At 36.8% G+C, this 15,000-nt stretch overlaps 1 protein-coding gene across 1 annotated transcript in view; it reads right to left on the bottom strand.

Moving 5' to 3' along the window:
• Nucleotides 1–15,000, bottom strand: part of Rsrc1 (arginine and serine rich coiled-coil 1) — a 326,375-nt gene that overhangs the window by 166,202 nt on the left and 145,173 nt on the right. The window contains exon 5 of the mRNA XM_028763545.1: nt 8,760–8,796. Coding sequence (XP_028619378.1) covers nt 8,760–8,796 — 37 coding nt within the window. The remainder of the gene's footprint in view (nt 1–8,759; nt 8,797–15,000) is intronic.

Raw genomic sequence — 15,000 nt, 5'->3', positions numbered from 1 at the left:
GCACTTAAAAGTACATAATGATGTTGTAAAGGAGATGTGATAAGCATACCGAGTATAGTATTTTCTCATAGGCTACTTTGAGTACATTGGAATTTCAATTCTGTTTTACATAACTAAAACAGTTATGATAATTTTCTGTTTCTATATAACAAGGCTGTACTTGTAGAAAGTCTTATGCTTTGGTTAATATCCACACATTATTTTGATAACCCAGTACATAGAAGAGGAAATGAATCATCATCTGTGTGCTTCCTTGAGGTAACAAAGTAAAACCATATTCTTCTGGTCCTTAGGGTCTGCTCTTCCTAAAATCCTAAACTATACAGGCTGCAATTTGTTAAAGCTCTGGTTTGGTGACATATGATAATGAGTGTGGCTTAATGTACTGTTTTGTATAGACATTTTCTATTCTGATTCATAACACTTTGATGGGGGGAGGCAAGGTATCTGATTGTAGGTTTTCTCTCTGTTGCTGCAAATAAATTAGGCCTTAAGAATGTCCTTCAATACCAGAGGATCTCCTGGATTTCTCTGCAAAGAAACAAATCTATAGTGTTCTGAGCTACCATACAGAAAACATGAAAAGTTATTCAGTTACAGTGTAGATGTAGATTCAAGAAGGTATGACTCTGAAGTCTGTGGCTAATGGGAAAGTGATAGAGGTTATCCCAGTGTATTTAGAGTGTTTACTTTTAAAAAGTTTAGGAAGCATGAGTACATAAAAGTTAAGAAAAATTCATATGTATCAAACATAAATCTCTCACTATTAGTAATAGCTTGAATACTGTTTAATCTCTTGCTTTGTTAAAGCACAAGTTTGACAGTATTTTTTCACAAGAAATTGTCTCTCAAAAATGGAACAGGCAGTCATCTCTTATGGACTGTGGAAAGGTCTAGGATGGGCAGAGAAAGGGTCTTATGTTTTACTACTTGGAAGGCTGGATAATAGTTACTAATCATTTACTTTAACATGCAACAAATTTGCAATTGATCAAAAGAGAACTGAAAACATGAACTGCTAGCAATGACACTATTTCTCACTGGAATTTGGGCTGGTTTTAGGTCTAAGACCCATGAACTGCCTATAAAACCATGACTGTAATAGGAAATTGACACTGAATCCACATCAAATTACTTTAATTTGCAAATATTCCTGAAATAAGCTTTTCAGTTAAAAAGGTCTTCTGTGAAGAAGAAGAAAGCACCATGTGGTTGGATTTTATAATTACAGTTTGAGGAAATGGTCTATTTTATATGCATTTTTATCACGAGGTTCCAAGAAACATTGGCTTAGGTAAGAAATCTAGAGCACTGGTAGATCTAGTGGAGCTCTTCAGTCAGTGCTTCCCAACCTTCCTAGTTCTGCAACCCTTTAGTACAAGTCCCTGCATTGTAGTGACCCCCAACTATAAAGTTATTTTTATTTTTACTTCATAACTATAATTTTGCTACTGTTAGGAATCATAATGTAAACATCTGTGTGTTCTGGTGGGCTTAGGCCACCCCTGTGAAAGAGTCATTCAATCTCCAAACGAGTTGTGACCTATAGGTTAAGAACCACTGCCTTAACTAGAGACAAGAGACAATAAATTAAACTGGAGTTACCACATTATAGATTGAATGCACAGCAGTGGTACATTTAACGTAGCTATATTCTCTAACTCATTTGTACAACTATAAAGAATACTTTTTAGAACACAGTGAGAGAGAAACCAGTCCCTCTAATTCTCTTGTTCATTTTATAGGTTAACTTAATATTCAACTGTATCAAACGTATACACTATGATTATGATTGTGTTAAAGGCAACTGTTCTTCTGAGAACTGAAAAGACAGCAGTTTGATTTATAAGTTTTATGCAAAATAGCCTAAAGAGGGAGAGGCTTTTATTAGGACCTGGTAGCATTACTGATGAGTATACACTAGCAATGGACTTATCTACATGGCTGGGAGGCAGCGACATAGTCTTACAAACCACTGATGGACTAAAAAAGCTATTAATGATAGTTGCTTTTCAACACTCAGAATGGCCAAACTGTGCTGTTTGACTACAAAGACAAGTAGGTCATCACTTTCAAATGTTATATAATGTTAGAAACACAAATGAGACCTCTATGGGGAGATGAAACCCATAGGTATGGCTCCAGAGTTCTTTTGCTATCTATCTATCTATCTATCTATCTATCTATCTATCTATCTATCTATCTACCTACCTACCTACCACCTTCTATCTATCTATTAAGAGACAGGAAATCTCACTTAAAGCTGTAAACCCTTAAAACTCTTATCAAAAGACTTTTTTGTCACTTATTGCAATTATCCACCTATGTTGGACACATTATTAATTATTATTATCATTGTTGTTACTATTCAGCAAAGTCCTAAGAAACGTATCACTTGATACAAAGTAAAGGAGGGAAAAAAAAAGAGGAATTATTGCCAACATTATTCTTTCAGAGTAAGATGGATATTTTTGCCCCTCTGTAATCTGTAGAATACTCATCTCTCCAGATTTATGAATCAGCTTACGGTGTGTTTGTAAGTTGCAGGCTCTGAGTCTAGATTCTACCTGATCCAGAAAACTTTGCTTGCATTTCAAAACAAAACTTTTTAACATATTTTTCTTCTTATTGGTTCTCAGAGCACTGGCTCCACCTCAAACTTCCTGTAATTCATGCCCCCGACTAGACCTTGAAAATTAGGATCTGCACCTACATATGATTTCCAATTGACTGGGATCCACCACCATTTACCTCTGTGACTTCTCAGAAAAGAAGAGACACTTTAGAACTAGAATACTGAGGAAGGTGAGTGACTGCACACCCCACTCCAGGGAGCCAGCACATCAGTACTTCCTAGCAAAAACCAACAAAGAACACTAATTATCCTTTTAAACAGAGACAGCTTTTCACACATTCCATGTACTAATAAATATCTCCTGACTCTAATCCCTCTACTAAGAGGAATAGGTATCATTCCATATATAGTTTCCCTAATTAACAGTGATGGCTTTATTGCAAATGAATGGCAAGCTTTACCACTTATACCTTTTCATAAAAGACATAAGAAGAATGTATGTTCATATCACTAATACTTACTGATATTTTAAATATTTCTGTGAAAGTAAACATGTAAATTTGAGATTTCAAATCAGGGCATTACCTACTATATGATCCAGAATTTTAAAACATAAACTGGGAGGAAAAAATTAGTTGATATGACAAGAACTTAGAGTCAATTCTCCACAACATTAAAGATCATTAATTCAGAAACAACAGCATCACTAATCAATCACCTCCTCTTCTACACCTGCAGAGACACACTGAAAGACAAGACTCTGTGGTCAGTGTCAGAGGACTTTTATCTGTATGTTATGTTTCATCAAGTAAAAGCATTACTTTTTAGTGTCATTAAAAGATCTGACTAAACACTAAAAGTAGACTTTTCACTCATTTTTTTCTATGTTACAATATAGGCACTGGGTTCTTTGAAACAGTGTACATTGAGTTCTGCTGATGATTCTACAGGATATCTGCAAGATGATTTCTTAGAATTCAAGGGCTATTCAAAGGTTGTGCTTGCCACATGTTGGCATATGCTTAGTATGTACAAGGCTCTGACAGCACCACAGTTCTATAAAAGGTGATCTATAACATTATCTGTTATTAATTAGTAACTTCTCTTTCTAAGGTAAAAATATCCATAGGCTACTTTTCACTGATAAAAATACTATTAAGGGTAAAGGTATTACAACTAAAATTAATCCCTGGGGTTGCGGAGCAGGATGTGGGGGTACAACACTAAAGCATCAAAATACTGAAACCTGTTTTCTAGAAAAATGAGACTTGGGAGTGAGTAGGACCAGAAGCAGCAGCAGAGGGAGCATGGCTCGGAGAAAGACTAGAGAAGCAGAATGCGGCAGTAAAAAGAAACTGGAACAGCTCAATCAACACCTTACCACCTTCTATTTTCTCTCATCCACCAGCACCTATTAAAATCCTGCACATCACTGCACTGCAGGAGAGGTCATCCTTGATCTAGAAAATATGTCTACAAAATGTGTAGGATTAAAAGGAATACATAAAATCGTTTCCCCATAAAGACTTGTATAAGAAGTACACGGTAAATAGAAATCAAAACATTTTCTTTAGTTAAAATTTCGGTGACAAATTAATCCCAAAACATAATACTTGGACATATGACTAAAGAAATTTTCACATGAAAATTTAAAATATAAAAACAAAAATAGAAGGCTATCTCAGATATGAAGAACAAATTATAATATATATAAAGAATAATATAGTTCAATGAAAATTTAATGAAAAATTGAGTAAAATGAGCAATGACTGTGACAAAAGGCAAAGACAAGTAAAAGGTTACTGTGCACACACAGAAACAGATAGACACACAGACAGACAGACAGACACAGTACCTGGAGACAAAAAAAATGAAACAGAGCTAATATTTAATAGTATAATCTAAAATACTAATTTTATAAAATAAACTTAAATCTATAAACATGACAAAGTCAGTTTGTACTTACAAAGAAACAATTTTTAGGTTCATCTTAGCAAAAGAGAGGACTTTCTCTTTTTTTTTTTTTTTTTTTTTTGGAGACAGGGTTTCTCTGTGTAGCCCTGGCTGTCCTGGAACACACTTGGTAGACCAGGCTGGCCTCAAACTCAGAAATCCACCTGCTTCTGCTTCCCAAGTACTGCGATTAAAGGCAATACGCCACCACTGCCCAGCAAGAGAGGACTTTAAAAGACAAAGAAAAACAAAAGAAAAATGACAATATCTCAAGGCAAAAATAAATAAATAAAATCATTATATAAAAGTAAATAAGGGTGGTAGATGAGAGATCAAGAAAATAGTATAAACCAAGGTATTAATAGAATCATGTTAAGAGTCAAAGACAGAATTTTAAGGAAAGCTAAATTATCATTCAAATGGTTAGACTCTAGAAATATAGCTTGGAATAAACAAGATGTCAGGAGTCTTCCACGGCAACTGGACCAGAATACGGGTTTCTTCAAAACAAGAGGGAAACAGAGTACTCACCGCAAACTGAAGTTAAAGACAATATACTTAACTTTACAACCTATTCTAAAATAGCATGAGAGCACAGAACAGTGGTATATCTAATACATTCTAGCAAAGGGGTCCTGATCCAACAAGAGCAAAAGGAGAAATGTTAAGAGTGATCGCAGCATGCTGAGGAAGTGAAGCAAAGGGAGAGGAAGAAGACATCAGTACCCCAAACACACGCTGTCCCAAACTCCAAACTTCTTAAGACACAGACAATTCCCTACAGCACTTCCATGTATCTTACAGCAGCTTATTCTGAATCATCTCTCCAAGCTTTTGGATAGTCTTAGAAGATGCTGATAGAGGACTGCCTGGTGTGGAGTATTTGTTGTTACGTAAGTAGAACAACAAGCAAAAAGTTGCAGCTGCTTAGACCCCTACACTTGAGTTCCTGAGCTGTCACTCAACTCAGAGAATACAGGACATCACGTCATGAAACTGGGGGTTCCAAGGAACCGCTTATGCACAGACTATCTGTGTGCTGATAGTAGTAAAACATTTTCTTTGACTTAAGTATGGAAGGTAAAGAAGGTATGTTCAGACAGCGAGGAGGATGCAGGGAGGACTGATACTATAATTACGGGGAGATTGCCAGAACAAAGAGAAAAGGAGAGAAGAAGATATGTTGCTTTTCATGAGTAAAGAGTCTAATTAGACTTTTACGGTTCTTATAATTCCTATCTGTGGGTATCTGAAAACCTGACCAATGTCCTGTAGTAAAATTTTAATAATCTAGTGTTGACTCATTAAACCAACACAATTCTTGTTAACATGCACATTCTATTCCTGTATCCTTTTTGCCCATATTTTAAATATTCTGAAAATATGATTCAGATCCAGGAATTAAATCAGTATCTAAGTGAACATGGATTTAAAAGAGAATAGTAATTATTCTTTTAACATTTCTCATTTGTTACATACCACATTAGGTTTTTTTTATCTTGAAACAAACTGATTTTTGTATCAAGCAGCTATGTTAACTGATGGTTATGAAAATAATTCTCTTACTTCTCTAAAAGGACAAAGCTATACCAACTAATACAGGTTTTGGTTATCTGTTTTTTGTGGAAAGAGTGATACAACCCAGGGCCTCGTGACATCTACCCAAACACTACTACCCACTTCATACCCTAGAACATATTATAAGTAAAAATTAAAATACCTGATTCTTTGAATCACCACTTACACTGTGTTTCAAAATGCGTTTGTCTACTATGGTCTGGCCTTTCACTGTACAATCCTAATGACTAGCTCTTTGTGATACTTTTGTGCCATGTTCTCTTTAAATGAACAAATGCTGTTTTTCACTCACATGTCAGAGATTCTACTATCATTTTGGAGGTCTTATCAGTAAAAACCAAAGTATGACTTTGTAAGAAAGTTCTGAGTCCTTCCTTTAAACTTCTCTTTCTTGGTGCTTCATTGGCAGCTCTGGGTATTTTAATAAAGCAAGTTAAATTATAAATGGATTAAATCTTATTTAATTTATAAGATGTTTTAAAATCTTTTTATTTCTTATTCTTTAGTATGCACATTGATGTGTCACTGCACACGTGGAGGTCTCTGTGGAATTGGATCTCTCCTGGGATTAAATCAGGTGATCAGGCTTGAACAAGGCAAGGACCTCCAAAGGGTGGAGGTGTCTCTCCATCTGCCTTAAGTAACATTCTGGATACAGCCAAAGGGAGGCTGGATTCAGGAGACTCAGATGTGTCTAGTGCAGCCAAGAGTCTAGTCATGGAAAGTGCTACATTCCAGAGGCTTCAAGATTCTTAAACCTGGATTTCTAATCTTAAACGAAATGGGTGTGGTATTCCTCAGATGAAGAAGGGTGTCTTTTCAATAGATATTTTTTTTTATTTTTTTTATATAACTTTCTATCAATGTACCAAGATTCTCTTGCTTCCCAGCTAAAGAGTACTGTAAGTTATTTTTTCTCTAACTAAAATGAGTGCAGGTTGTTTCCGCGTCCTGAGGGATCTATCTGTAACCAAGAAGCAATTTGAAATTGATGCCTGCTGGGGGAGGAAAAACCAGTTTTCTCTGCTGAGTGACACTGTGTATCACTAATGCAAGGCCCCATGCTCAGAAATAGCTGACCAATACAGAACTCCATTTAATATGGTTTTCACTTTGTTTTTCTATTTTATTTTTTGCTATTTACTATCATTTTTTATTGTTTTGACTATTTTTTGAGAGACAAAGAGAAGGAGAGATTTATTTTTAAATTAGAAGTCTGATGTCTCTTTTCATAAACTAGGTGCCTGGGGTCTAGCCTGGGTCATAAGACCTGTGGTAATGGGTTTGCCGACTGAGCCATCCAGAGGCCTAAAATTTTAAATTAGATAATAAATTAAAAGAGAATTACAGAAGTTCATAATGACACGACAGTATTATATATCCCTTTAATATAAACTACCAATTGATACAGGAGCATGATGTTTCAATTAACATTTTATTTAGATTTTTTAATGTCCTAAATTACTTACATCATTATTAAGTGATAAACGGAAATTTGGAAATACTTTTTATTGATGACAATCACAATGTCATTTATTTATTTCTGACATTACTAAACTCTTCTAATTAAGTTACATAGATTTTAAAAATTTAATCTTTTTTAGGAAGATTTTGAAAGACCTAGGGTTTCTTGCATCCCTTCAGTTGTTAAAAATAAACCTTTCTAACTCTGAAATTTCTGTTAGTGAAAGTTAAGCAGCCAGGTGAGGAGGGAGTAACTATAATGCATTACACACACACACACACACACACACACACACACACACACACACACACAAAACTGTCAAAGAGCAAAATTAATTTTAAAACATGAAGCTGCCTCTTGCCACTGTTTTCCTTTTGTGGAAGCAGATCAAAAGTACATTAATAGTTAACAAAGCTAGAATATGATATATGAATGAAGCTTCTCAATTTTAAAAGTACTTAGACTGTATTTACAAAAGATCACTACCATTAATTATTCAACATTTGGATTTGACCAGAAACCAGAGCATGAGTTTATAAGGGTCTGTTTAAATGAACTACTTAATGCTGTAGTGAACACTTTATCCAGTGAATTGTTGGAAAAGGGATTTTTCCATTTTTTAAATCTATGGACAGATTTTAATGTTAAATCAGTTTAAGTTTTATTTGTTCTTTTAAAATGCTTGCTCAACACAAATTTGTGCATCTCAATTATTTTATATACTAAAACTGAATATAGGTTAAACCAATGCATTATTCATAAAGCAAGACATTAGGAAAAACAAAGCTGTGCACTTCTTTCAAAGCTGTTAAATGGCTGACACACACCACTTTATATATGCAATACTTGACGGTGTTTTCTTAAAACATGAGCTTGTTTTTGTCAGATCAAGATATGCCAAAAATTCTACACCAAATTTTGCTTCTAATTAAAGCAATCATCAATCCAAGGATTGTCATTCATTTTATTTCATCTTTACATCAAAAAAAGGTAATTTAAAAAAATTTAATTCCCTTGAAATAGTAAGATAAATGAAAAGGTAAGTGCCTTCGCATAATAACAGTAGGCTGAGCCTTTGGGAAATGGCTGACTTTCTCAATGCAAGGCATTCAGAACTCATCCAAAGTGTTCATGTAGGCTGCACATATCAAAGGCGATGCAAATGTTCAAGAGAAACTTAGAGCTTACCAGATGTTCTAATCCAGCTTTGATGTTTCCAGAATCCCTAAAAAAAAAGAGAAAAATAAAAGGTCTAAATGGCTGCTAAACCCTTGTCTGCTCTAATTTATCTTTATCTAAAATTGCTTTATAAATCCTTACAATTTTTAATTTACCTTTACTAACATTCCTAATACCTGTTTTTAGGGAGAAATTTCCACCAACAGTGAACATTTTCTTTCGATGAAGTATTTATTACCTTTAAAACTTTTATTCAACTAACAAAAGAAAATTTCATAATTTTTCTTTCAGTGGAGAACAACAAGAAATGTCAAGTCCATTCTTAATTTAGTATTCACGGAATACATTTACTTACATTACAGCTTTAAAATGATAAAACTGCCTAACCCCAAAGTCTATCTACCACTTAGACTCTATAATTGTATACTTCTGAGTACACAGGTAAATAATAAAACATTGACAAAATAATTTAAATACCTATTTAGTTTCACTATAGTCAAGATCTGTAATTACTATATTGAGAAAAATGCCAACAAAAATCAAATATAATATAATTAATATTTTGTTTTTGACTATAGAAAAAACTGCTGGTGGAACTAAAATTAAATATATACAAGTTGCAAAGACAATTTATGACATTTGTTGAAAATATGTAGATTTTTAAAAATATATTTTTCCTTTATGTTTCAATTTTAGTAATTACACTGTTTCCTCCTTCCCTTTACTCTGCACAGTCCTCCAAAAGAACCTCCCTTCCTCATTTTCAAATTCATGACCTCTTTTATTCATTATTTTACATCCTTATATTTGGATGTGTACTCATTTATATTTCAAAATATAACCTGCTCTCTCTGTCTGTCTGTCTGTCTGTCTGTCTGTCTGACTGCATGTATGACTTTAGAACTGACCATTTGATATTAGCTAAGCAATTGGTGTGCTCTTGAGCATTCCTTGGTTGCCTGTAGTTCTCTGTGTAGTGTTAAAGGCTCATGGTCTTTTCCCATCCACTTTGGCACGTCTGTGGCTGTCTCTGTTCAGCTCATGTTTAGGCAGTCTTGCTTGTGACGCTCTCTGGGCATAGTTTATGGACATTACTACAAGCCATAGTTCCATAGCAAACTCTCTGACACTCTCAATGCTGCTGGCGGTCTCACTCATTTGGAAGCATGCCTGGTAACTTCTGGTACCATGCAAGCAAGTGCACAGAGCATTCAGTTCAGTTCCAAATTAGGGGCCTCTGGCCCTATGTCTTAAATACATTGTAGAGGTTCGTATTTTTAAAGTTTTGTGTATATGCGTGTGGGACAGCATGAATGTATGTATACCACACATGCATGCAGTTCCCATGGAGACCAGAAGAGGCTGTCAGACCATTCCACCTAGGTATCCATCCCATGTGCAGTCACCAAAGGTAGATGCTGATGTGGAAGTCAGGAAGTGCATGCTGATAAGAGCCTGATATAGATGTCTCCTGAGAGGTCTGCAAGAGTCTGACACGTTCAGAGGCAGATGCTCACAGCTAACCATTGAACTGATCATGGGGTTCCCAATGGAGGAGTTAGAGTGAAGACTGAAGGAGTTGAAAGGGTTTGTGATCCCATGAGGAGAGCAACAATACCAACCAACCAGAGCCCCCAGGGTCTAAACCACCAGCCTGGGAGCACTTAGAGAGGGACCCATGGCTCCAACTGTATATGAAAGGGAGGATGGTGGGCAGGCATAGGTGGGAGAGATCCTTGGTCCCATGAAGGCTGGACACCGAGTGTGGGGGAATTCGAGGGTGGGGAGGTGGGAGTTGGGGATAGGTGGGGGCATATCCTCATAGAAGCAGGAGGAGGGGGGATGGGATAGGGGATTCCTGGGCGGGAGGGGGGGAGGGGGGTAAGGGGAAAAAATCGAAAATGAAATAAAAAAACCAAAAAAAAAAAAAAAGAGGCTGTCAGAATCCTTGGGAACTGGAAACTATAAAGGCGTTTGTAAGCCATTTGTCTCCTCTACAATCCCTAGTAAGTACTCTTACCTGCTGAGCTGTCTTTCCAGTTCCCAGGTGGAGTTTTTGGGGGGAGGGGGATATTGTAATCTACATAAGTGTATTAGTGTCCAATGGACTTTGACTTTCCTTCTCTGATCAAGCAATATTTTAGTTTCAGGATGATTACAGGTCTTACCAAATTTTTAAAGATTTATTTTGGGTTGGATAGATGGCTCAAAAGTTAAGAATGTGTGCTGAACTTACAAAGGATCTGAGTTTGGTTTCCAACACCCATATCAACTGGCTCTCAACTACCTGAAACTCCAACCTCAGGGGATGAAATGTCTTTTCCAGCCTCCATGAGGACCTGAAAATGCCCAACATATATACCCATAATTAAAACTAAATTAAAGCAAAACAGTGTGTGTGTGTGTGTGTGTGTGTGTGTGAGAGAGAGAGAGAGAGAGAGAGAGAGAGAGAGAGAGAGAGAGAGAGAGAGAGAGAGAGAGAGAGCGCAGGCTCCTAAATAGTACAGAACAGGGCTTTGCTGCCCTAGAATTGGAGTTATAGTTAGTTAAACTTAAAATTCTCAGTGACACAAATAATAATAAAACATCCTTGTGAAAACCAAGATTTGGATTTGGATTCAATTAAACACATCATACTTATAGTAATAAAATTAGAAGTAATTATACACAGATTCTCCTCTCACATTTTACAGTAATTTACTCTTGCTACTTATTAGAGATTAGAGAATAAGTTTCATTAACCCTTACATTCCGACTTGAATGTACAGTTTTGCTAATTGTGCTAGAAGCAGCAGAAGAAATAGTTAAAGATAATTGCCAGGCAGCAGAAGTGTTAATTTACTTTTAGTATGCTGGATTGGACATAAAAAAACTTAGAAACTTTGAGTTACTTTGTAAGTAGCACAGCTTAAGGGATTAAAGTCAAGAAGATTTGGAAATACAGTACAGTAAGACAGAGATAGGTACCTTTTCTGTAACTCACTATGTAGACCAGACTGGCCTCAAACTCCACATGCCATTGTCACATTACTGTTGGGATTAAAGGGAGGTAGTAACACACCTGGCTACAATGTTTTTGTAAGTATGCATTTTAGATGGCATATCAGACAGAAAAGTAGTTATTATTGGGGCAACCCTTCATTCAATACCAACTGCAAATAAATATAATCTACCAGAGTCTTGGCTGTCCTCTATACTTAGTGATTATCATCTAAGTGATATCTAGTGATTATTATCACACTTTTTTGTCTGTTTCACAGGTGGTACCTTACTTGAAACCATCCTCTTTTCTCATAGAAATCACTATATCAGCAACTAAATGGATCTCAATGGTTTCTGCCTTATTCAATGTCAATGGAGTTTCTATAAAAAAGTGAAATCTTTCTAACATATGTTTTCTTAACCATGTATCTTGTCAAAGCTATATCACATGGAAACCAACAGTAATGGCCAAAATAGATAGACTATTAATCTGGTTTTCACTCATATTGAGATCCCACATATGCACCCAAAATGCTCCTTTCTCTTAGTCTCCCACAATTCTTATTTTGCGAACAAATAAAAATCAAACTTTTGGGACTCCTAAACTATGTTTCAATGGAAGAAAACATCTCTCTTACCCACAATATAAAGAGTTCTTCCAAAATGTTTCTGTAACACCCTGGGCATATTGAATGACGGAATTTATTACAAGTCACAAACTTCATTTAGTTTCCCAATTAAATCACCATAAAGAAAATACCTTGACAAAATATATTAATCAAGACTAATTTATATTCCAGTACCTACTTTATAATGTCTGTATCACAACATATGACAGTTTCATGTTAGGTCTCTCAATAGCCTTGCCCAGTTCCACCCAATCTTAGTTATTTTTCTACTGTGATGATAACACCTTGATCAAAAGCAAGTTGGGTAGGAAAGGGTTTATTTCCTCCTTCATTTTATAGTCAGTCATGTAGGGAAGTCAGGGAAGGAGCTGGAGGTAAAAACCTGCAGTCAAGAACTAAAGCAGATGCTCCGGTATCATCCCCTTCCCCATGCCCTGCCTTTTTGTGTTTATAACCCCTGTATGAATAAGTAAAAATTACAATTTGATTTAAAAATAAAATAAAATAAAGTAAAATTTAAAACAAAACAAAACAAAAAGAAACTAAAGCAGAAAAATTTCTCCCATGCCCATATGTTTGAGGCTCTTCCCCACTTTCTCTTCTATTAGATTCAGTATATCTGGTTTTATGTGGAGGTCCTTTATCCACTTAGACTTGAGCTTTGTACAAGGAGTTAGGAATGGATCAATTTTCATTCCTCCAAATGTTGACCACCAGTTGAACCAGCACCGTTTGTTGAAAATGCTGTCTTTTTTCCACTGGATGGTTTTAGCTCCTTTGTCAAAGATCAAGTGACCATAGGTGTATGGGTTCATTTTTAGGTTTTCAAACAGAACACCAATGGCTTATCCTCTAAGATCAAGAATCGACAAACGGGACGTCATAAAACTGCAATGTTTCTATAAGGCAAAAAAACCATGATCAATAGGACAAAACAGCAACCAACAGATTGGGAAAAGATCTTTACCAATCTTACATTCGATAGAGGGCTCATATCCAATATATACAAGGAACTCAAGACGTTAGACTCCAGACAACCAAATAACTCTATTAAAAAATGGGGAACAGAGCTATACAGAGAATTCTCAACAGAGGAAACTCAAATGGTCGAGAAGCACCTAAAGAAATGTTCAACATCCTTAGTCATCAGGGAAATGCAAATTAAAATGACCCTGAGATTCCACCTCACACCAGTCAGAATGGCCAAGATCAAAAACTCAGGTGACACCAGATGCTGGTGAGGATGTGGAGAAAGAAGAACATTCCTCCATTGCTGGTGGGATTGCAAGCTGATACAACCACTCTGGAAATCAGTCTGGTGGTTCCTCAGAAAATTGGACATAGCATTACCTGAGGACACAACTATACCACTCCTGGGCATATACCCTGAAGATGCTCCAACATGTAGTAAGGACATATGCTTCACTATGTTCATAGCAGCCATATTTATAATAGACAGAGGCTAGAAACAACTCAGATGTCTCTCAACAGAGGAATGGATACAGAAAATGTGGTACATTTATACAATGGAATACTACTTAGCTGTTAAAAAACAATGACTTCAGCCAGGCGGTTGTGGCGTACGCCTTTAATCCCAGCACTTGGGAGACAGAGACAGGTGGATTTCTGAGTTCGAGGCCAGCCTGGTCTACAGAGTGAGTTCCAGGACAGCCAGGGCTACACAGAGAAACCCTGTCTCGAAAAAACAAAACAAACAAACAAACAAAACAAAACAAAACAAAAAAACCAATGACTTCATGAAATTCTTAGGCAAATAGATGGAACTTGAAAATATCATCCTGAGTGAGGTAACCCAATCACAAAAGAACACACATGATACACACTCATTGATAAGTGAATATTAGCCCCAAATCTTGGAATATCCAAGATACAATTCACAGAACATATAAAGCTCAAGAAGAAGGAAGACCAAAGTGTGGATGTTTCAGTGCTTCTTAGAAGGGGGAACAAAATACTCAAAGGAGAAAATACGGAGACAAAGAGTGGGGCAGAGACTGAAGGAAAGGCCATCCTGAGACTGCTCCACCTGGGGATCCATCCCATGTATAGTCGCCAAACCTGGCCACTATTGTGATTGCTGGGAAGTGCTTGCTGACTGGAGCCTGATATAGCTGTCTCCTGAGAGTCTCCGCCAGACAAATATAGAGGCAGATGCTTCCAGCCAACCATTGGACTGAGCATGGGGTCCCCGATGGAGGAGCTGGAGAAGAAACGGAAGAATCTGAAGGGGTTTGCAGCCCCGTGGGAGGGAGCAACAACGTCAACAGGCCAGACCCCATAGAGTTCCCTGGACTGGACCACTAACCAAAGAGTACACAGGGAGGGACTCATGTCCGGTCGCATATGTGGTAGAGGATGGCCTTGTTGGACATCAGTGGGAGGAGTGGTCCTTGGTCTTGTGGGAGTTTGATGCCCCAGTCTAGGAGAACGTCAGGGCAGGAAGGTGGGAGTGGGTGGATGAGAGAACACCCTCATAAAGGCAGGCAGAGGGGGGATGGGATAGAGGGGTTTCCAGATGGGAGACCTGGAAAAGGGATAACATTTGAAATGTAAATAAAGAAAATATCTAAAGGAAGGGAGGAAGGGAGGAAGGGAGGAAGGGAGGAAGGGAGGAAGGG

Source organism: Grammomys surdaster, unplaced genomic scaffold (assembly GCF_004785775.1).
Source record: "Grammomys surdaster isolate TR1022 unplaced genomic scaffold, NIH_TR_1.0 139, whole genome shotgun sequence".
NCBI lineage: Eukaryota > Metazoa > Chordata > Mammalia > Rodentia > Muridae > Grammomys > Grammomys surdaster.
The sequence above is the reverse complement of the archived record's forward strand: the minus strand, read 5'-3'. Positions and strand labels throughout refer to the sequence as shown.